Raw genomic sequence first — 24324 nt, 5'->3', positions numbered from 1 at the left:
CACCCATGATAACAACCCTGTTATTTTTGCACCTTTCCAAAATCTGCCTCCCAATCTGCTCCTCAGTATCTCTGCTGCTACCACGGGGCCTATAGAATGCTCCCAATACAGTAACTGTTCCCTTCCTGTTCCTGACTTCTACCCATACTGACTCAAAAGAGGATCTTTCTGTTGCTGTAATAGTATCTCTGACCAGTAATGCCACCCCTCCTCCCCCTTTCTATCCCTCTTAAAGCACCGAAATCCAGGAATGTTGAGAATCCATTCCTGCCCTGGTGTCAGCCAATTTTCTGTAATGGCCACTACATCATAATTCCAAGTACGTATCCAAGCTCTCAGTTCGTCACCTTTGTTCCTGATGCTTCTTGCATTGAAGTACACGCACTTTAGCCCTTCTACCTTACTAACTTCACACTCTTTATTCTGTTTCTCTTTCCTCAAAGCCTCTTCATATGTTAGATCTGGCTTTACTCCATGCACTATACTTTCAGCTCTCGCATGACCTTTATCCTCCTCCACCTCACTATCTGCTCTAACCCTCTGGTTCCCCTCCCCCTGCAAATCTAGTTTAAACCCCCCAGAGCAGCACTAGCAAACCTTCCTGCAAGGATGTTAGTCGCCTTCCAGTTCAGGTGCAACCCCTCCCATTGGAACAGGTCCCACCTACCCTGGAACAAGGCCCAATTGTCCAGAAACATGAAGCCCTCCCTCCTGCACCAACTGCTTAGCTATGTATTTAGCTGCTTTAACTTTCTACTTCTGGCCTCACTAGCACGTGGCACAGGTAGCAATCCTGAGATTGCAACCCTGGAGGTCCTGTCCTTCAACTTTGCACCTAACTCCCTAAATTCTCTTTGCAGGACCTCCTCCTTCTTCCTATCCACATCAGTGGTCCCTACATGGACCATGACATCTGGCTGCTCATCATCCCTCGAGAATACTGAGAACTCAATCTGAGATATCGCAGACCCTGGCACCAGGGAGGCAACAGACCATCCGAGTTTCTTGATCTCTCCCACAGGACCTCTTATCTGTCCCCCTAACTATCGAATCCCCTATCACTACTGCTCTCCTCTTTTCCCTCCTTCCCTTCTGAGCTGAGGGTCCAGTCTCAGTGCCACAGACGCAACCATTGCAGCTTGTCCCTGGTAGGCTGTCCCCACCAACAGTATCCAAAACGGTATACTTATTATTGATGTGAACGGCTGCAGGGGTGCTCTGCTCATTCTGTCTATTCCCTTTCCCTCTCCTGACAGTCACCCAGCTACCTGTCTCCTGACTCTTAGGGGTGACTATCTCCCTGTAACTCCTGTTTATTTCTGCCTCTGCCTCTGAATGTTCTGAAGTTCATCCAGCTCTAACTCCCTAACTCGGTTTGTCAGGAGCTACAGATGGATGCACCTTTTACAGATGTAGTCATCAGGGACAACTGTGCTCACCCTGAGTTTCCACATACAGCAAACGGAGCACTCGATTGCCCTAACTGCTGCCTCCATTACCTACTCCTAAGCTAATTAGATTAATTAAAAGAGCTTACCCCAGCCTTACCTGAATGGGAGCAAGCTCGTCCTCAGCCTCTGCTCACCGAAGCCACTCATGCCAAAGCCTTCCTACTCTGTCCCCCTCAACTCCCACTGCCTCATGGGCCGACTTTCATGTGCTTGTGTAGTTGTGCCCTGTTCAAACTGCCAAAGAAATGACTGACCCTTCTCAATCTGCTTGCTTTTTAAACTCTCCCGCTGCCTCACGGGTCGACTTTCACGTGCTTGCGCAGTCGTGCCCCGTTCAAACTGCCGAAGAAATGAACCTTTAATAAACCTTTAGCCACATTATCTCAATATGGTGGTAGAGTCAGCCAGAGATGCTCTACCAGGTGGCTGGGCAAAGACATTACTATTTTATTTGCATTTTAGTGTGCTTCAATTCTACTTGAAAGCAAATGGGAGGAAAAAGCAGAGGGGATTGAAAGGATTAAAAGAAAAGCAGCTATACGAACCAAAGATCATGCTCTCCCAATACTTCCATTGTAATAAACAAGTCGATACAATCTTTCAATGCAACTGAGCTTCTCTTCTTCTGAGACTGGGACATACTTTCATGCTTGTCATATGCCTGGATAAAGAGAGAGAAAAAAAATCACATTTGACGAAGTGGTACCCAAGTACTTTTATCCGATTACTTCGCAAATGAAGATGAACAAGATCACAAAGACATCACGGTTTTAACAGTCACTTAATGCAACTATTCAATGACAGAATAGTTATACCTATAGACTGGGACTTTTCTCTGAACCTTCTCATGAACATATAAATCCCGGATAAGAGACAACAACCATAATACAGATCACCATGTCAAAGCTATCGGAAATGTCAAAATAGTCACAATTGGGGAGGGTTAAAACTAATTTAGCAGGGGGATGGGAATCAGAGTGATAGGGTTGAAGAAGGGGAATAATTCCAGGAAGAAAGGGTTACCGTATGAGTGATGTCTGTCAGCTCTTGGGTTGTGTTCCCTTGTGCTCAGGAGAATGAGGGGGAATCTCGTAGAAACATTTTGAATGTTAAAAGGCCTGAACAGATTAGATATGGCAAACTCCCATGATAGGGGATTCTAGGATCAAGAGGGCACAACTTCAGGATTGAAGAACATCCATTTGGAACTGAGATACGGTGAAATTACTTCAGTCAGAGGGTGGTAAATCTGGGGAGTTTGTTGCCATGAGCAGCTGTGGAGGCCAAGTCATTGGGTGTATTTAAGGCAGAGATAGATAGGTTCTTGATTAGCCAGGGCATCAAAGGGAATAGGGTGAAGGCAGGGAGTGGGGATGACTGGAAGAATTGGATCAGCCCATGATTGAATAGTGAAGCAGACTTGATGGGCCAAATGGCCTACTTTTGTTCCTATATTTTGTCTTATGGTAATTTAGGGACCCAAATTTAATGATTTTTATGGTCAGCATTAAAATAGACTCATTTGTGCCTTTTTGCAAGAATTAATTTTCTGGACCACTTGACTTTCAATAAACACCTCTTTTTAAAATAATTTCGATCTCTTCAGGTCTTAAAATATTAATTAGGAGTCAACTGAAGTAGGTTAATCAACCTGCCAGCTCTGCATGTTGACTAAAATAAAAAGCCATTAAAAATGAATAGTTACAGCCAAATAATGAATGTCCTGTGAATACTGATTCAGTGACAAAGCTCAACTTAACAAAACTTCAAGAAATATTTCAAAGGTAATCAAATTCAGAACTGCAAGAAATAATTTATTCATGTATTTCTTTCACACAATGAATATTCTTAAAACAAAAATACGGGGAAGGCATGAGATTGGGGCTGAGAAGAATGGACCAGCACGATGAAATGGCAGAGCAGACTTGATGGGCCGAGTAACCTAATTCTGCTCCTACATCCTATGGTCTAAAAATAGAGATAAAGCAGTTTTACATGAGATAGTTCTGGCAGACAAATAGACTTATGCCAGTTATAGTTGGCTGCTTTCATATTCTATGACTGTACTAATGTTGTGATGTTACATTGAAAGGCCTAGACAGAATGGATGTTTCTATTAGTAGGAGAGTCTAGGGACCAGAATAGGTAATCTCTTTAAAACAAAGATGAGGAGGAATTTCTTTAACCAGATGGTGAACCACTGAAATTCATTACTACAGATGGTTGTGGAGGGCAAGTCACTGGGTATGTTTAAAGTGGAAGTTGATAGGTTCTTGATTAGTAAGGGCATCAAAGGTTATGGGGAGAAGGCAGAAGAATGGAGTTGATAATAAATCAGCCTTAATGGAAGGGAGCAGAATTGATGGGTCGAATGGCCTAATTCTGCTCCTGTGCTTCATGGTTTTACAATCAAAATTGGTGATGATATTTGCTTCATGGTGCAGTCTTCCATTTATTTTATTGACACAAAATTACCTCCATTTAAAAAAAAATCAAAACTACTGCTTGACTCTTAATAGCCTACTTACTAAGTTATTTATCATGTTTTTGGTCTCTCCTGAGCTATCTGTTTACTTGCTGGGCTCCTCCTCACTCAGAGAAAAAGACATTCAGTTTTTTGTAATGGTGCTCTCAATTTACCATAGTTACCTCAGCTTCTTGATCATCATAGTACAGCTTTTTAACTTCAGGATCCCAGTCAAGAGCAACCGTGGAATGTGCTGGGGAAAAAAGTAATTACAAATTTAGATAAGTCACACTAAGAGGCTTAAATTTGATTGCTGACTTTTTGAGTTAGTTTGGTAAGATTATATATAGTATTGTGCAAAAGCCTTAGGCACATGTAAAAAAAAATTCTGTAAAACAAAGATGCTTTCAAAAATAATGAAATAAAAATTCACTAAAAATAAAAATATTATAAAGAGCAGTAAATTAAAAACTAAATCAAATCAATATTTGGTGTGACCACCTTTGCCTTTAAAACGGCATCAATTTTCTCTGGTACACTGTCGTGCAGTTTTAAAAGAAAATTGGCTGGTAGTTTGTTCCAAGCATCTTGGAGAACTTGCCACAGTCTGCTGCTATCTTTGTTTATCTCATTTGCTTCTGTCTCTCCAGGTAATCCCAGACAGCCTTGATGATGTAGTGACCATCTGTTGTAGAACTTTTTGTTTGCCATTTCCCTGAAGATAGTCCTTTATGACCATGGCCATGTAATTGGGGTTATTGTCCTGCTGCTGAATTAGTTGGATCGATCGGATAGCTGATAGATGAAAACCTGCTTGCACTTCTCAGCAATGTACTTCTCCATTAATTCTGACCAGATCACCAACTCATTTGCAGAAATGCAGCCCCAAACTTGCAGGGAACCTCTGTTATGATTCACTGTTAACTGCACTCATCCAAGTAGTGCTCTCTAGGTCTTCTACGGACAAATTGCCTCCTGTTTGAGACAAAAACGTTCCATTTTAACTTGTTAGTCCAGAGCACTTCCTGCCATTGTTCAGCACCCCAGTCCTTGTGTTTTTGTGCATAGGTGAGTCACCTAGCTTTGTTTCCACTTCAGAGGAATGGCTTTTTGGCACCAACTCTTCCATGAAGGCCACTTCTGACAAGACATCTCCGGCCTGTAGCTTTCTGAAAGTTCAGAGTTGATAGCAGGGCTGGATATCTTCTTGATTTAGAAGGGATGTCAGTGTGATGTATCCCTCTTCTGCTGTGCTCGTTTCCATGCTCAACCATTGCTTTTCTGGTCCTCAACCTTGACCGTTTGTGTTTCTTCAGAAGAGCTTGGATAGCATATCTTGAAACTCATATCTGCTGTAAAATTTCTGCTTGTGAGAGCTTGCTGATGCATGATTGCCACCTTGTGTCTTGTCATAGTGTAAGAATTGATGATTTGAAGGTTAAACTGTCAGATCTGTCACAACCTCACCGTTTAGTTTCGTTGTCCTTCATGAAGTTTCATTCCTTCTACACCCACTTCTGCTTCAGTTAATCAGTTCAGGTGTTTCAACTAATTATGTCATTGGATCATTAGCACCTGTTTGATATCTTTGCTTAATCAACTGGGCTGTATACCTACAAAGTAATAAGTTTTTATTTGAAAAATGGCCTATTACTTAATATATTACTTTTTTAACAAAATACAAAAATTTCTCCAACATTTAAATTTTTTGAAAATGAATGTTCAGAAATCTACAATTTGCTCTTTTCTACTGACATACTATAGAAGACAAAAATAAATATCTAAAACAAAATTTATATTAAAAGTTTAGGGTGCTTAAGACTTTTGCAGAAACTGCAGAAAAATAAATTTGACATTCTACAATGCTTGTAACACGTCCAGCAGATTACAATCAGTTGGCGCTGCTCCAGGTGGAACGTTTAAATGTAACAAAGGTAACTACAGTCAGAAGCTGTCACACATTTAACTTAGGCAAAAGATTTTGTAATGTTGTCATTTTAAATACTGCATTGTACCCAAGTTGTTATGAAACTTTTGATTTTGATTCTACAGCCAAATAGACAGTCATTACACAAGGGTATACAAAATTGTGAGTGGTATAACTAGGGTAAATACAAGCAGACTTTTTCCACTTCAGTTAAGTGGGACTAGAACTGGAAGTCATAGGTTAAGGGTGAAAGACAAAATGTTTAAGGGGAACCTGAGAGTGATGAGAATATGGAATGAGCTGGCAGTGGAAGATGTGGGCAGATGGGAATAGGCAGATTAATAGCTCTGTGGATTAGGTGGGCTTAAGGCAGTACTTGATAACTCTAAATATATATATAATATTTTTTACGGGCACGATAGTAAAGTCACTGTTTTACAGCAGATTTAGTTCAATCCCAATGCTTTCCAATATGATGCTCTGGGAATTCCAGTTGCCCCCCCACAACCCATTTGTCCCCAGTGTATAGATAGACAAGTGGTGCTATCTTAGGTGGGTAATTCGGTGAGGTCAAAATAAATTAACAAAGGATTATTGGGCATGAGTGGTTAAAGGTTAGTGTAAATTTGTTGGGCCGAAGGGCCTGTATCTATTCTGTACATCAATGAAATGGGAAGTGATGGAAGGAGAGAATTAAAATTTGGTAAAATATAGCAACTCTTAAGAGCAGCTATCACAACAAAAACACGCTTAATAAATTTCACAGCATGACTACAGTGGTAATATGAGTACATATGTTTAATGGTGCAGGCTGTATAATATCTCCTATTACGAATTAAGATTATTGAACAATATACGCCCTTTGTCAATATTGTATTATTTTCAGCAAGTTCATAAAAGGTGTAAAGCCTTCAAATATTATTTAACAAGAGAAAGTTTAGAAGTAGGAGTTGGCCAAGCATGCAGAGCCATTTGATAGGACCACAGCTGATCAACTCAGAATTTCTTTCTACCTGTGGTAAACCTTCATCTCCTTGCTTATCAAATATCTATCCACCTCTGCCTTAAAAATATTCAGATATTCTGCTTTCACTGCTCCAAAGTCTCACAAACATATATATTGCTTTCATCATTTAAACTTCAGTATCTTCCTTAAGAAATTAGGGAACTGAGAAAAGGTCTAAAAGGCTTTGAACCATATTTCTTACTCTGAATTTAATCGTAAAACTTGAACTTACAGTTCAACTTGAGAAACGTTCCATCTTCTGCAATCGAGCTGAAATCTGAGGTACCATAAGCATTCACCAAATTGAAAGTGAATAGTTTCTTTCTATAGTTGCGTGACTTTTCTTTGGTGGCGTGCTTGCTGGGCCCATTTTCCATCTTATTATGCTCATCAGCTGCAGAGCAGCCATCAGAGTGGCTGTTTTCTGGTTTCGAACCAGGTTCCTCATTATGTCCCATTACATTTTGAAGATCCATCTCCTCCTCATCTACAGGATGCAAAATAATTAGCTGAATTAATTAATAATGACTAAAAGGTTCAAAGTAAATTCATTATCAAAGCTCATAAATGTCAACATATACTACCTTGAGTTTCATTTTTTGCAGGCATTTACAGGAATAAATACAGAATTTATGAAAAACCACACAAACTGACAACCAACATTGAAAATGAGATAAATTGTGAAAATAAAGCAAATAAATAATACTGAGAATATGAGTTGAAAGAGTCCTTGAAACTGTCTGTAGATTGTGAGGTCATAATTTATAACCTAAAAAGGCACCAGAAAATTATGTTAAAATGAGTCATTTCTATGCTCTCTTACTCAAAGATATTCCTTCTCTCAATTTTTCATGTGCATACAATCAAATAGAAATAAGAGAACCACAAAGTTTTCCACAATTAAATAAAACATTTTATATAGTAAATTTAGTAAACCAGATAATTTAGATATGCATCAAAATTAAATTTGGTAACAATTTCAATAAAGCTGGAGATTAATAAAGATAAAAAAAATCAATTAGTTTGTTATACTAAATAGCTGCTATCAGCATGGAAAAGGTGTTCAGAAGTCATCATGTTCCATAAAAATTGATAGCATTGCAAACACCCATTTGACAACGGGATCCCAAATTGTTTTACTGCCATGAGGTGTATATTTTGCTGTACCTATTCAAAGCTGATTCTACTGCCTACATTCTCATGGCCTTAAAATTTTGATCAATCATAGCAGTATAATATAGCTGTTAGTGCTTCTAAAAAAATGGCAGCTATTTGGAACCAGAAGGGTAAACTGTGTGTGTGTGTGTGTGTGTGGGGGGGGGGGGGGGGGAGAGAAGAATACGAATACTTTGTAATTGTCCACCACAAAGTGATGCAGATGCCAAAGTCTTATTTAAAGCAGATGGGATAAGGTAGTAAAGCATTAAGGGATTTATCATTTTTGAAAGTTGGGAAATTGCTTTATCCTAAAATAATAAAATACTGTATCCTAGACTATTAATAGTATTAAAATGCATGTATTAAAAAGAGTACTTAATACTGTTTTAAGAGGTGGTCATGCGAACTGTAGCTATTGGTGGTTATCTTCCAAAATTCTATACGTCACTGAAGAGGTACGGCTGAGCAAATGTGTGTGCCTGGAAATAGATAAGACCCCTGGTCCTGATGGAATGTATCCCAGGGCACTGAAAAAAATGACTCAAGTTATAGTAGAGGCTTTGGTGATGATTTACCAAAATTCTCAGGACTGGGCAAGTACTGGCTGATTGTCACACCACTGATAAAAAAAGGATGTAGGCAAAAGGCAGGTAACTACAGACCAAACACGAGGAAATCTGCAGATGCTGGAAATTCAAACAACACACACATTTTGTTAACTACAGACCAGTTAGTTTAACATATGTAGTTGGGAAAATGCTTGAAACCATCATTAAAAAAGAAATAGCAAGGCATCTGGAAAGAAATGGATCCATCAGGCAAGCACAGCAGGGATTCAGCAAAGGCAGGTCCTGTTTGATAAACTTATTGGAGTACTTTGAGGATATAAAAAGCACAGAGGACAGCTGAACGTTATTTACTTGGATTTCCAGAAGGCGTTCGATAAGGTGCCGCATAAAAGACTTACCCATAAGATAAGGACGTATAGAGTTGTGGGTGATGCATTAGCATGGATAAAAGATTGGTTAACTAATAGAAAGTAGAGAGTTGAGACAAATGGCTGTTACTCTTGTTGGCGATCAGTGGTAAGCGGTGTGCTACAGGAGTCGGTGCTGGGACTGTACAGGGTACTGGTGAGGCAGCACGTGGAGTACAGTGTACAATTCTGGTCTCCTTCGCTGAAGAAGGATACACTGGGTTTGGAGGCAATGGAGAGGAGGTTCACTTGGCTTATTCAAGTTGAGGGGGTTAGACTATGAGGAAAGATTGAGTCACCTGGGACTGTAGTTGCTGGAATTCAGAAGAATGAGGGATCTTATAGAAACATAAAATTATGAAAGGGATGGAAAAGATAAGAGGCAGGAAAGCCTCTGGTAGATGAGACTAGAACTAGGGAACAAGATTCGGGGAAGCAGATTTAGGATGGAGATGATGCTTTTCCCAGAGACTGATGAAGCTGTGGAATTCTCTGCCCAATGAAGCAGTGGAGGCTACCTCAGTAAATATAAGGTTGGATAGACTTTTGCATAGTACGGGAATTAAGAGTTATGGGCAAAAGGCAGGTAAGTGAAGGTGTCCATGGCCAGATCAGCCATGATCTTATTGAATGGCACAGCAGGCTCGAAAGGCTAGATGGCCTACTCTTGTTCCTATTTCTTTTGTTCTTATACATTGTGGAATGATTCTAGAAGAATGGAGAGGGGTAAATGAGATAAAGTTAGGATTCCATCAAGGTGAGGTAAATGCTAAAGTTCATTGTAAAACTTGTGGAAATAGGGTTCTTGGAAAATATCAATGAAATTAGAAAAAGTGAGCAGTTTTATGAAACAGATCTTGTTTGAGGATGCAAGCCCAAGTAGAGCAGTATATTTTGATTATCAGAAGACCTCTGATTAAAGGTATCACATAAGAAGTGATACTAACAAGTATATTCTGTCTGTTATAACAAGGATTATGCTCAATGATGTAATAGTACCTTCATCACCAATACCATTTGGCTCATTAGACAAACCATTGTCTGTTCTCTGGCTTTCACTGTTATTGCTTTCAATTGCATCCTTGTGAGTTTGTTTCACATAACGACTGAAATAAGAAAAATAAAAGTGATGTATTTTAACTAAACCAATTATATGACATTATATACACTAATTTTACAACACGTTACCCTGACCAATATAAAAGACACTCAATAACATGCCCTCTAGTTAAAGAAAATCCTCTTTATTTCCACAATGCATTGACATCCCTCTATACTGAGGATATCCTATCTGGTCCACGACTTCCCTACTATAGGAGTCAACCTTCCCCTTTCCTACATCCACTCCATCTAGCCCTTTCAAAATTCAGTAGATTTCAATCAAATTGAAATCCCCCCCCCGCCCCCCATTCTTCTAAATTCCAGCGAATACAGGCTCAAAGCCATCAAACAATCTCCATACAATAAACCTTTCACTCCCTGGTATCATTCTTGTGAACTTCCTCTGAACCCTCACCAATGCTTCCATAGATAAGGGGCCCAAAACTGATCATAATACTCCAAGTGAGACCTCACAGGTGCCTCATAAAGTCTCAGCAATACATTCCTGTATTTATGTTCTTGTCCTCTTGAAATGAATGCTCACTGTGCAAGTTAACTTCTAGGGAGTCCTGCATGAGCACTCCCAAGTCCCTCTGCACCTCAGATTTTTGCCCGCTTAGAAAATATTCATCACTACAGGGCTATTTCAACAGCAAAGAAATGAGTGAGGTTGAAGGCAACATTGGATGTATGTCAAGTCTGCCAGGGTTTGCAGGACCTTACTTCTGTTTTACTGAAGTGCACAACTATACACCTCCCTACACTATATTCCATCTGCCACTTTCATATCCAGCCTCCTAATCTGTCCAAGTCCTTCTGTAGCCTCTGGTTCCTCAACAGTACCTGCTTCTCCACTTACCTTTGTATTGTCTGCAAACTTAGCCACAAAGCCATCAATTGTCATCCAAATCGTTGTCATATAATGTAACGTAATAAGCATGGGTTCTTATTATCACTGAACTATGTCACGAAATTTGTTGTTTTATGGCAGCAATACAGTGAAATACATAATACATACTATAAATTAATAATACATACATAATACATAACAAATACAAAAAAGTAGTGCAAAAATAATGAGGTAGCATTTATGGGTTGGCTCATTGGCCATTTAGAAATCTAATGGGGCGGAAGGGAAGAAGATGTTCCTAAAACATTGAGGGTCTTTACAGTCTTGTACCTCCTTCTCAATGGTGGCACTTCCCCAATTCTATACTTCAATCCTCTTTCAACAAAGGCCAATATTCCACCTACCTTCTGAATTACACGCCACATCTGACTCCACAATTTTTACAGAATAGCAGCTAGATTCCTCAGTGCCTCACTGTTCCCCGATTCTTCTCTATTTACATAGGTCTGCCTGTCTTTAGAGTATTCTAACCAAAGTGCAAATTAAATTAGCTTAATTTCCCTCACATTGAACACTATTTGTCACCCAATTTATCTTCTCCAGTTTCATGTCATTCTATCCCGCACCGAGGTTATTAACATAAATAGCAAATACTCTTGGGCCAAGAATCTGGGCATTCCACTACTTCAGCTTGATTATTTAGATTAGCTTTAATTATTACATGTACATCAAAAGATACAGTGAAATACATTGTTTACATCAATGACTAACACAGACAGAGGATCGCAAGTGTCATGTTTCTGGTGCCATCATAGGATGCCCACAACTCAGTAACCCAACCCACACATCTTTGGAATGTTGGAGGAAACTGCAGCATCCAGAGGAAACCCATGTGGTCAAAGGGAGACTGGACAAGCTCCCTACAGACAGCAACAGGAATTGAACTCCAATCTTCCAGATGGTGCTATAAAGTGCTACATAAAGCGCTAAACAACTGATAGTCCAAATCCCAAATACCACTAGTTACATCCTTGAAGAATTTATTTACTTTAGATTTTCTGCAGCTTTTGTATGCTGCATCTCAGTTATTTTATTTTCTTTAAAATCTCTCCTATGTATTAATTCATCACTTTTTAGACACCTCTTCCAGGCAATTTGGTTGCAATTAAATCTTCAGATCCCTCTCTTACACCACACATCTGTCTCCTTCAGTTTTCCCTTGGTTGCTAGCCTTTGTAACAGACATATCCTTTGTTTTCTGCAATTAAAAATGTGCTCATTTTCTTGACCTTTTTCTTGTTCTGTAATGAAGAGGAAACAGTTATGACATGGTATTCATGCCACCATGACAAAACTTAACACCTGTCTGTACTTCTGCTCCCTGAGTATAGGCAGAGATCGAAGACTGCAGCATCAGTAGTGAAGACCAAGAAGGTATGGAAAAAGGAAGCACAGGAGCACTTATAGGACTGCTTTGAATCAGTATGCTGCAGTTGTTTGCGACTTCATTAAAACTTGTATGCATTAGTGCCTAGAAAACACTGTACATTCTCAAACTAAAGGCCGTGGATGAACCAGGTGGCTCATCGTCTGCTGAGGATTTGATCTGTGGGTGACCCAGGCCTGCACAAGAAAACCAGGTATGACTTGCAGAGGGCCATTTCAATAGCAAAGAAATGAGTGAGGTTGAAGGCAACATTGGACGCATGTCAAGTCTGCCAGGGTTTGCAGGACCTTACTTCCTACAAAGCGAAACCAAATAGCATGAATGGCAGCAATGTTTCACTACCAGACAAGCTCAATGTTTTTCATGCCGACTTTGAATGGGAAAATATAATTATAGCTGTGAAGAGCCCTGCTGCACCAGTGATCTCCACCTCAGAGGCCGATATCAGGCTATCTATCAGGAGCAAGGTGAACCCTTGCAAGGTGGCCAGCCCTAGTACAGTACCTAATAAGGCTCTGAAGACTTGTGCCAAATGTCAATGACATTTTGAACTTCTCATTGCTACAGTCTGAAATTCCCACCTGGTTCAAAAAGGCAACAATTATACCAGTGCCCTAGAGGAGCAGTGTGAGCTGCCTTAATGACCATCATTCAGTTACACTCACATCTACAGTGATGAAACACCTGGAGAGGTTGGTCATGGTCAGAATCAACTCCTGCCTCAGCAAGGACCTGGACCCATTGCAATTTGCCCATCGCCACAATAAATCTACAGCAGATGCAATCTCAATGGCTCTCATGTGACTTTAGAAACTTCAACAATACAAATACCTATGTCAGGATGCTGCTCATTGACTATAACTCAGCGCTTAATACCATCATTCTTACAGTCCTGATTGATAGGCTACAGAACCTGGTCCTCTGTATCTCCCTCCGCAATTGGATCCCCAACTTCCTAAATGGAAGACTACAATTTCCTCCTTGCTGACAATCAACACAGGCACACCTCAGAGATGTGTGCTTAGCCCACTGCTCTACTCTCTCTATACCCACAACTGTGTAGTTACGCATAACTCAGATGCCATCTATAAATTTGCTGATGACACAACCATTGTTGGTAGAATCTCAGATGGAGAAGAGAGGACCTACAGGAGCGAGATATACCAGATAGTGGAGCGGTGTTGCAGCAACAACCTACTCAATGCCAGTAAGACTAAAGAGTTGATTGCAGACTTCAAAAAGGGTAGGATGAGGGAACACAAACCAATCCTTAGAGGGATCAGAAGTTGAAAGAGTGAGCAATTTCAAGTTCCTAGGTGTCAATACCTCAAAAAATCTAACCTGGTCCCAACATATCAATGTAACTATAAAGGCTGCAAGACAACAGCTATCTTTCATTAGGAGTTTGAGGAGATTTGGCTTGTCACTCAAGAACCCTCGAGAACTTCTACAGATGTACCATGGAGAGCATTCTGACAGGCTGCATCACTGCCTGGTATGGGTGGGTGAGGGCTGGGGTAACTGCACAGGACTAAAAGAAGCCACAGAAAGTTGTAAAATTAAGTCAGCTCCATCTTGGGTACTCGCCTCCAAAGTATCCAAGATATCTTCAAGGAGTGGTACCTCAGTAAGGTGGTGTCATTAAGGACCCCATTACCTAGGACATGCCCTCTTCTCATTGTTACAGCCAGGAAGGAGGTACAAAAGCCTGAGGGCACACACTCAGTGATTCAGGAAGTTTCTTCCCTTCTACCATCTGTTTTCTAAATGGATAATGAATCCATCAACACTACCTCACTTTTATTATTTTTTTGCACTATTTTTAATTTAACCATTTAGTATACATACGAGGGGTGATTGATAAGTTCATCGCCTAAGGTAGAAGATGAGTTATACAGTTCTCTTTACATGCACATGCAGCAACTCTTTGAATGATTATGCAGAAAGTTTTAAGTTAATAACTCATCAGTTAATAACACCTCAGGGGTGATTGATAAGTTTGTGGCCTAGGGTAGAAGGCGATGAGTTATTAACTTCAAACTTTCTGCATTATCACTAAAAGAGTTGACCTGCATGTGTTCCTACCTTAGGGCACGAACTTATCAATCACCCATCTGTAGACTCTTTCTGGAAGTCCAAGATCCGTACGCTCCACGACCGCTGGACTAAGTGTGTAAATGTAGGAGGGGACTATGTTGAAAAATAAATGTGCTAGGTTTTCTAAAATTGACTCTGCCTCAGACCACAAACATATCAATCACCCCTCGTATACTTACCACTATTTATTTATTTTCTTCTATATTATCATGTATTGCATTATATTGCTGCCACAAAGTTAACAAATTTCACTGCATATGCCAGTAATATTAAACCTGATTCTGAAAAAAATTTCTATCACAACAAAGTAGCCACAAAGTAGTGGAACTAAAACACTAAATCATAAAATGCTCTAAGGATCATTTTCCCATTTAAAACAACAGTAAACTTACGAAATCCGTGCAAGGATCAGGTCATACAAGTTATCCAGAGTAAGATTATCCTTGGGAACTGAGATCAGCAAAGGCTGACCAAACAAAACAGTGCCCGCAGGTACATTTGACGATCGTAACTTTTTTTCACGGAAATAAATTGGAAGATTGATCCACTTTGAAGTTTCATCATCTCCAACACCAGAAACTTCATAACTACAAAAACATTAAGAACAGATCCATTCAAAAATTTGGCGACTGCAATTCATTAGACACTACAAATATGTGTTTGATCCGAATATAGTAGTGATGTTAAAAAGAGATTATTTTAAACAATTCAAAACAAAACTAAAATACAGCAGAATAAACTTTTTACTCATGAATTGTAGAAGTACTTTCCATATAATAAATATAAACTAGACAAACACTTCGTAAGTACGACAAGAATGATACTGGGAATGAAAGGGTTAACATGAGGCACATTTGATAGCCCTGGACCTGTACTAGCTGAAGTTTAGGAGAATGGGGGGGGGGAAGAACTGGTGCTCATTGAAATCTATAGTATATTGAAAAGCATATTGGACTTGCAGTGGATGTTTCCTATAGTGAAGGAGGCTAAGATCAGAGGTCACAGGCTCAGAATACGAGAACACAGATAGGTGCATGAAGCTTAGTAAAATAGAGCGCTATAGGTAAGTCTAGTAATTTCTAAAGTAGGGACATGTTTGGCATAACTTTGTGGGCCAAAGGGCCTGTATTGTGCTGTAGGTTTTCTATGTAACATCCCTTTAGAACAGATGGAGGAATTTCTTTAGCTAGAGGGTGGTGAACCATTGCCACAGACAACCACGGAGGCCAGTATCATTAAGTTTATTTAAAGCGGATGTTGATAGGTTCTTGATTAGGAAAGGCATCAAAGGTTATGGAGAAAATGATGGAATAGTACAGCAGACCTGATGGGATGAATGGCCTAATTCTGCTCCTATGTTTTATGGTCTTCCCATTAAATTGACTTTATATCTTACATCCTTCACATACATGAGGAGTAAAAATCTTTATGTTAACGTCTCCATCTAAATGTGCAATCATAGTAATTTATAATAAATAGAACATTCAACGTGATACAGAGTATACTCAAATCAGTGTGAGTTCATCAGTCTGATGGCCTGGTGGAAGAAGCTGTCCTGCAGCCTGTTGGTCCTGGCTTTTATGCCGCAGTACCACTTCCCGGATGGTAGCAGCTGAAATAGATTGTGGTTGGGATGGCTTGGGTCCCCAATGATCCTATGGGCCCTTTTTACACACCTGTCCTTGTAAATGTCCTGAATCATGGGAAGTTCACAACTACAGATGCGCTGGGCTGTCCGCACCACTCTCTGTAGAGTCCTGCAATTAAGGGAAGTACCGTTTCCATACCAGGTAGTGATGCAGCCAGTCAGGATGCTCTCAATTGTGCCGCTATAGTAAGTTCTTAGGATTTGGGGGCCCATACCAAACTTCCTTAACCATCTGGGGTGAAAGAGTCATCGTTGTGCCTTTTTCTCCACGCAGCTGGTGTGCACAGACCATGTGAGGTGATGTGGATGCCGAGGAACTTGAAGTTGTTTATCTTCTCAACACCAGATCCATTGATGTCAATAGGGGTTAACCCATCTCCATTCCTCCTGTAATCCACAACCAGCTCCTCTGTTCTTGCGACATTGAGGGAGAGGTTGTTTTCAAGACACCACTGTGTCAAGAGAGGTAACTTCTTTCTTGTATTGTTTGCGATAAGGCCAATCAATGTAGTGTCGTCGGCAAATTTAATTAGTAGACTGGAGCTGTGGGTGGTGATACAGTCATGGGTATGAGTAAAGTCATGAGTAAAGGAGGGGACTCAGTACGCAGCCCTGAGTGGCTCCTGTATTGAGAGTCAGAGGGTTGGAGATGAGGGAGCCCACTCTCACAACCGGCTGGTGATCTGACAGGAAGTCCAGGATCCAGCTGCACAAGGCAGGGTTAAGGCCGAGGTCTCTTAGCTTCTTGTCAAGCCTGGATGGAACTATGGTGTTGACTGCTGAACTGTATTCTCACATAAGCACCTTTCTCCAGATGTATAAGGATGGTATTTAGAGCAGTGGCTATTGCGTCATCTGTCAATTGGTTGTGTCAGTAGGCGAATTGTAGGGGGTCCAATTTGGGTGCAAGTTGCAGCTGTAATCCTCAACTAATGTGAATCTCGTTTAAAATAAGAATGGAAAAAATATGGTTTTTATACTTACACAAAAATATCATCCCTAATATGTTTCAAGGCTTCATCTTGTCGGTAGATTTCATGGAACCGATGATTGTAAACATCAGTGACTACCATCTGAAAGCAATGTATATGAATTTTAGATCATATGGTATTGATCCTGACACTCGTTCCTCAATCATAATGTATTTACTGGTGCACTTGGAAAACAGCGTGGCCCCTGTCACCAAACTGTTTTAAAGTTTGAATAAAGAAATGCCATTTTTAAAACAGAAATGTACCAATTGGATACATATTGACTGATCAGTAAACTTGTGGATGTTCAATATTTTTATTTGAATAATCAATCACCAATTACACTATGATAATACAGGTATTAATAGCCAATAGAAGCTATACTCTAAAGGCCAATAATATGTCAGAAATAGTGAAGTAAATGTCATCCTAGAATCCTTCGTTAGCATCTGCCTTTTCTTGGTATGCCAAATGGTTCTGCCTCCATGCTAGTCTTCAATTACTTTTCTTGCCTAGGACAAATACATACTATCCTTGCCTGGACATTACCTTATTCCTTGCCACAACTTCCCCAAGTGCTATCAGTGAAACACCTTTCCTCAGCATTCTTTCACTACAATCTACTTGTCACTGTTCTGGAAGGCAGCAAGGTAGCCTTTTCCCTTCCAACTAACCCAAAGAGTCAAGCACTCTTTTAAAGTAAAGCAGAGATTTATTTGCACTTCTGCACTAATATCCACAATATGGCCTTTGCTAAAGTGGGGAAACCACTGACCAGGTGAGCAAGTGTGACTGAATTTCCTCTTTCCTGGCACTTAAATTTTCCATCCAAAATAGACTGACCAATTTGTCAGAATACTACACTGTTACGACAACAGCGAGTGTAAGCTTGATGAACAGAACTCATTTTCCATCTGAGCATATGGCAGCTTTCTGTACTCAATAATAAATTCTATTGTTAATAAACAACTGTGTATATCAGAAATGGCCATTTTCATGGTAATCCATCCAGCTGTGATATCGTCTATTTTTAAATGTTTCCACTCCATTGGCACATCCTGACCTTCTCTTTGTATTACATTCTTCAATATCAGCTTCCAACAGCCCCAATAACTCAGCCCCTCAGCAACCATGGCCTCAGTATCCTTTCTGAAATTCCTTTGTCTTCTCTACCCCTCTTCCCACTTCTCTGCAACTTATACTTTTCTTTCTATATATTATTCTTTGCGTATATTGTCAATTGCTCATTACATGTAAATTATTCATTACACTTACATATATAGTACTAAATTATGGACTTTTTGGTTTTATGCATTAATTACTCAAAATGTGGTCTGACCTTAATCTAAGTCTCCATAATGAACAAACACAATTGCCTAAACTAATAATACACAAACAACTGTACTTTTCATGTCCTTATTGAACACATCGTTTAATCATTCACAGTCCAGGCAAGAAAGAGTTTGTGAACCCTTCTATTCAGTAACTGGTAGAACCTCCTTAAAAGCAATAACCTTCATCAAATGTTACCTGCAGTTGCAGATCAGACTTGCACATTGGCGGGGAGGAATTCTAGACCATTCCTTCATACAAAACTGTTTTAGTTCATCACTAATTGGTCCCTTAGAGAATCAGAGTGGACAGCTATGGGTGGAGCCAAAAGAGATGGGGGAGATTTTGAACAATTTCTTTTCTTCGGTATTCACTAACGAGAAAGATATTGAATTGTGTAAGGTAAGGAAAACAAGTAGGGTAGTTATGAAAACTATGATGATTAAAGAGGAGGAAGTACTGGTGCTCTTAAAGAATATAAAAGTAGATAAGTCTCCGGATCCTGACAGGATATTCCCTAGGACCTTGAGGGAAGTTAGTGTAGAAATAGCAGGGGCTCTGAGAGAAATATTTCAAATGTCATTAGAAACAGGGATGGTGCCGGAGGATTGGTGTATTGCTCATGTGGTTCCATTGTTTAAAAAGGGTTCTAGGAGTAAACCTAGCAATTATAGGCCTGTCAGTTTGATGTCAGTGGTGGGTAAATTAATGGAAAGTATTCTTAGAGATGGTATATATAATTATCTGGATAGACAGGGTCTGATTACCATATACAATTACAGCATGGAAACAGGCCATCTCGGCCCTTCTAGTCCATGCCGAATGTCTACTCTTACCTAGTCCTACTGACCTGCACTCAGCCCATAACCCTCCATTCTTTTCCTGTCCATATACCTATCCAATTTTACTTTAAATGACAATACCGACCCTGCCTCTACCACTTCTACTGAAAGTTCATTCTACACAGCTACCACTCTCTGAGTAAACAAATTCCCTCTCGTGTTACCTCGTGATTAGGAACAGTCAACATGGATTTGTGCGTGGAAGGTCATGTTTGACAAATCTTCTTGAATTTTTTGAAGAGGTTACTAGGAAAGTTGACGAGGGTAAAGTAGTGGATGTTGTCTATATGGACTTCAGTAAGGCCTTTGACAAGGTTCCACACGGAAGGTTAGTTAGGAAGGTTCAATCGTTAGGTATTAATATTGAAGTAGTAAAATAGATTCAACAATGGCTGGATGGGAGATGACAGAGAGTAATGGTGCTTAACTGTTTGTCAGGTTGGAGGCCGATGACTAGTGGTGTGCCTCAGGGATCTGCACTGGGTCCAATGTTTGTCATATACATTAATGATCTGGATGATGGGGTAGTAAACTGGATTAGTAAGTATGCAGATGATACTAAGATAGGTGGTGTTATGGATAATGAACTGGGTTTTCAAAGCTTGCGGAGAGATTTAGGCCAGTTAGAAGAGTGGGCTGAAAGATGGCAGATGGAGTTTAATGCTGATAAGTGTGAGGTGCTATGTTTTGGTAGGACTAATCAAAATAGGGCATACATGGTAAATGGTAGGGCATTGAGGAATGCAGTAGAACAGAGTGATCTAGGAATAATGGTGCATAGTTCCCTGAAGTTGGAATCTCATGTGGATAGGGTGGTGAAGAAAGCTTTTGGTATGCTGGCCTTTATAAATCAGAGCACTGAGTATAGGAGTTGGGATGTAATGTTAAAATTGTACAAGGCATTGGTGAGGCCAAATTTGGAGTATTGTGTACAGTTCTGGTCACCGAATTATAGGAAAGATGTCAACAAAATAGAGAGAGTGCAGAGGAGATTTACTAGAATGTTACCTGGGTTTCAGCACCTAAGTTACAGAGAAAGGTTGAACAAGTTAGGTCTTTATTCTTTGGAGCATTGAAGGTTGAGGGGGGACTTATATAACCATATATAACCATATAACAATCACAGCACGGAAACAGGCCATTCCGGCCCTCCTAGTCCGTGCCGAACTCTTAATCTCACCTAGTCCCACCTACCCGCACTCAGCCCATAACCCTCCACTCCTTTCCTGTCCATATACCTATCCAATTTTACCTTAAATGACACAACTGAACTGGCCTCTACTACTTCTACAGGAAGCTCATTCCACACAGCTATCACTCTCTGAGTAAAGAAATACCCCCTCATGTTTCCCTTAAACTTTTGCCCCCTAACTCTCAAATCATGTCCTCTCGTTTGAATCTCCCCTACTCTCAATGGAAACAGCCTATTCACGTCAACTCTATCTATCCCTCTCAACATTTTAAATACCTCGATCAAATCTCCCCTCAACCTTCTACGCTCCAATGAATAGAGACCTAACTTGTTCAACCTTTCTCTGTAACTTAAGTGCTGAAACCCAGGTAACATCCTAGTAAATCGTCTCTGCACTCTCTCTAATTTATTGATATCAAATAGACTTGATAGAGGTATTTAAAATTATGAGGGGGATAGATAGAGTTGACGTGGATAGGCTTTTTCCATTGAGAGTAGGGGAGATTCAAACAAGAGGACATGAGTTGAGAGTTAGGGGGCAAAAGTTTAGGGGTAACACGAGGGGGAACTTCTTTACTCAGAGAGTGGTAGCTGTGTGGGACGAGCTTCCAGCAGAAGTGGTAGAGGCAGGTTTGATTTTGTCATTTAAGAAAAAAATTGGATAGGTATATGGACAGGAAAGGAGTGGAGGGTTATGGGCTGAGTGCAGGTAGGTGGGACTAGAAGGGCTGAGATAGCCTGTTTCCATGCTGTAATTGTTATATGGTTATTTCTGGGATTCCATGCTGTAATTGTTACATGGTTATTTCTGGGATACCTTGCAGGTACCTTTCAGGTCATGGCAGAGCATCCCAATTGGGTTTAAGGTCTGGGCTCTGACTTGACCATTCCAAGGATTTACCTCTTTTTAAAGTATTCTGTTGTTGATTTACTCTTGTGTTTTGGATCATTATCTTAGTGCATCTATTAGGCTTCAGCTGATAGACTGCTACCCTGACATTCTCCTGTAAAATATCTTGATACAATTTTGAATTCATTGTTCACTAATGATTGCAAGCTGTCTAGGCCCTGAGGCAGCATAGCAACCCCAAACCATGATGCTCTTTCCACCACACTTCACAGTTGGGTTGAGGTTTTGGTGATGGTGGTGTCCTTTTTCTTCTAAATATAGTGCTGTGCGTTTCTGCCAAAAAGTTCAGCTTCTGATAATCTGTCCACAGAACTATGTCCCAGTAGCATTGTGGAACATCCAGGTGGTCTTTTGTAAACTTGAAACGTGCAGCAGTTTTTTTTTTGGAGAGCAGTGGGTTTCTTCACGGCGTCCTTCCATGAACACCATTTTTGTTCAATGTTTTTCATATAGTGGACACCTGATCAGAGACTTTAGAAAGTTCTACAGATTTCTGCAGGTCGTTTGTGGTCAACCTTGGGTTCTTTTCCACCTCCTTCAGCATTGCATGTGGTGCTCTCGGTGTGATCTTTGCAGGATGCCCACTTCTAGGCAGAGTAGCAACAGAATGAATTTCCTCCATTTGTAGGTAATTACTCTTACTGTGGACTGATGAACACTTTTGAAATGCTTTTATAGCCTTTTCCAGCTTCATGCTTCTCTACAATTCTTCTTGTGTGCACGGTGCACAGAAACAGATCTTTCTTGACAAGAGTAGGTTCTATCAGTAACATATTGTGTGTGTTTTTTTAATAGGGCAAGGCAGCTCTGCAACCCACACCTCCAATCTCATCTCATTGATTGGAACACCTGGCTCCAAATAGCTTTTGTAGGCCTTACCCCAGAGGTTCACATACTTTTTTTGAACCTAGACTGACAATGTATAAATGGCGTATTAATGAGAAGTACAATTGTTTGTATGTTATTAGTTTAGGAAGATTGTGTTTGTCTATTATTATGACTTAGATGAAGATCAAACCACATTTTATGAGTAATTAACGCAGAATAACAGGTAATTGCAAAGGATTCAGGAACTTATTCTTGGAATTGTATATTACTCAATCTTTTTTATGTATAGTTTTTCAGAAATTCTACTGTATTTCTTTATTTTCCTGTAAATGCCTGCAAATAAATGAAACTCAAGGTAGTATATAGATACTTTGACAATAAAGTCTTGTTTTTTTTTTACTTTAAGTGAGCATCTTTGAAAGCCCAAAGTTCATACAATAATGAGAACCCCACAAGAATGGTAACACTAGATTATGATGATAGTTGATAAAAAGCTGAACTATTACTTCATTGCTGATAGTAACTTTCTCATATTCTTCACAAAGTCATTAGCCTGAAACAGTAACATTCTCCTCTTTCTCTCATCAAAGATGCTGTCTAACACTGAGCATTTCACACATTCTTGTTGTTTTATTTCAGGTCAGATAAAATTATATAGTTTATTAACAGAATGCATGAGCATGTACTAACAGGAAAAAAAAGCTTGAATTCATGTGGTACTTTTGAGTTACTTTCAGGATATTCAAAATCATTTCAACAGATTTTTTTCAAGTGTAGTCAACATTAGAATGGAGAATGCACATTTAAGTGCTTATGGTTAAAAAAAAGTAAAACTTACAATAATCACTTTTGGTAAAATTGATGAGGCATAATTGCACACTAGAAAGAACTACTCACTCTCCTTGGTTTTGATGCTATGGGATCTTTAATGCCCAGATAGCAGACAACACTTAATTAAAAGTCTCATTTGAAAGATGGCACACCTGACAACATAGCACTCCCCTAGTGTTGCACTGTTCTACCTTTCTGCGTTTGTGTCTCTGGAGCAGATAATAGAATGCCGTGCCTTAGAAATGTTATTGCAACCAACTAAGCTCCTGCTCCCATATTTATCTGGGATAATGCTTAAAAGGTAATTCTAAAGTAGTAGACCAATTCTAATGTGAATTGTAATATTAGAGTCAGAATTGAGAGTTTACTTGCCTTCTCTGCAGCGACTCCTGAGATTTGAGAGAGGGCTGTACATATATCTGTAACTGAACCCATCTTTGGGACAACTACCCTGTACTGTAAAATAAGCAGTCCATTTAACAGAGAATAAAATAATTCACCAAAGACAAACATATATTTAGTGATAGCACGAATGGCCATTATTTTGTTGGCATCATATCTCAGCATGGATGTCAAAACAAAATGACAATTTTTTAAAAATCACCCATGCATAATTTCAATCTTATAATTCAGTTCCTTTATCAGTAATTGTTTCAGTTTAAATATCCCTCATCGCAAAAATGAGTAAAATTACATTATATTATGAACACTAAAATGTATGAAGGGAATGTGGGCTAACCTGGGTTGGCTTTGACTCTGGGTCTGCCCGCACAAGGAAAACTTCCATGGTGCGGTCCTTCTTCATGGGTAATGGGAGGGTTAAGTAACAGAATGGATCAAAGGTCACAGAAACTTTTAAACATTGCGGACAAACTAACGTTGATTTAAATAGCCCATGGAAGATATCCACGATGATCGAGTTGTTCCGTAACCTGTGGTTTTCCCATGCTTCTTTGGCAACTACCTATAATTGAAATAGGAGCCAAAAACATCTATAATGCACATTATAAATACATTATCATGGACTTCACTGCATGCTCGTGATGTACCAAAACACTTCACAACTAACCAAATGGGTTGAAAGGTACTTACTTTTTGCCAGAGGTTTGCATGGGTTCATCCTGACGTTCATGCTTGTGTATTGTGGCGTGATAATCAGGATCATGCCAAAGATCAGACACCAGTACACCTGACCTCCTGCTAATTGATGGCTATTACCCTACAATCATACAACCATCAAACTTCTGAACTGGCATGAATAACTTCAACCACCATAATTCTAAATTGATT

General features: G+C 39.7%; 1 protein-coding gene across 3 annotated transcripts in view; it reads right to left on the bottom strand.

Annotated features, from left to right (window-relative positions):
- Window positions 1-24324, bottom strand: part of usp4 (ubiquitin specific peptidase 4 (proto-oncogene)) — a 114100-nt gene that overhangs the window by 16293 nt on the left and 73483 nt on the right. For all 3 annotated transcript variants that reach the window (XM_073072632.1, XM_073072634.1, XM_073072633.1), the window contains 8 exons: window positions 23774-23998; window positions 23407-23490; window positions 17113-17201; window positions 14873-15067; window positions 9985-10091; window positions 7084-7338; window positions 4101-4171; window positions 1997-2112 (listed from right to left, as the gene is read on the bottom strand). In XM_073072632.1, coding sequence (XP_072928733.1) covers window positions 1997-2112; window positions 4101-4171; window positions 7084-7338; window positions 9985-10091; window positions 14873-15067; window positions 17113-17201; window positions 23407-23490; window positions 23774-23998 — 1142 coding nt within the window. The remainder of the gene's footprint in view (window positions 1-1996; window positions 2113-4100; window positions 4172-7083; window positions 7339-9984; window positions 10092-14872; window positions 15068-17112; window positions 17202-23406; window positions 23491-23773; window positions 23999-24324) is intronic.

The sequence above is a fragment of the Hemitrygon akajei genome, chromosome 19 (genome assembly GCF_048418815.1).
Source record: "Hemitrygon akajei chromosome 19, sHemAka1.3, whole genome shotgun sequence".
Classification (NCBI taxonomy): Eukaryota; Metazoa; Chordata; class Chondrichthyes; order Myliobatiformes; family Dasyatidae; genus Hemitrygon; species Hemitrygon akajei.
Note: the sequence above shows the minus strand (reverse complement) of the source record. Positions and strands in the feature narration are given on the sequence as shown.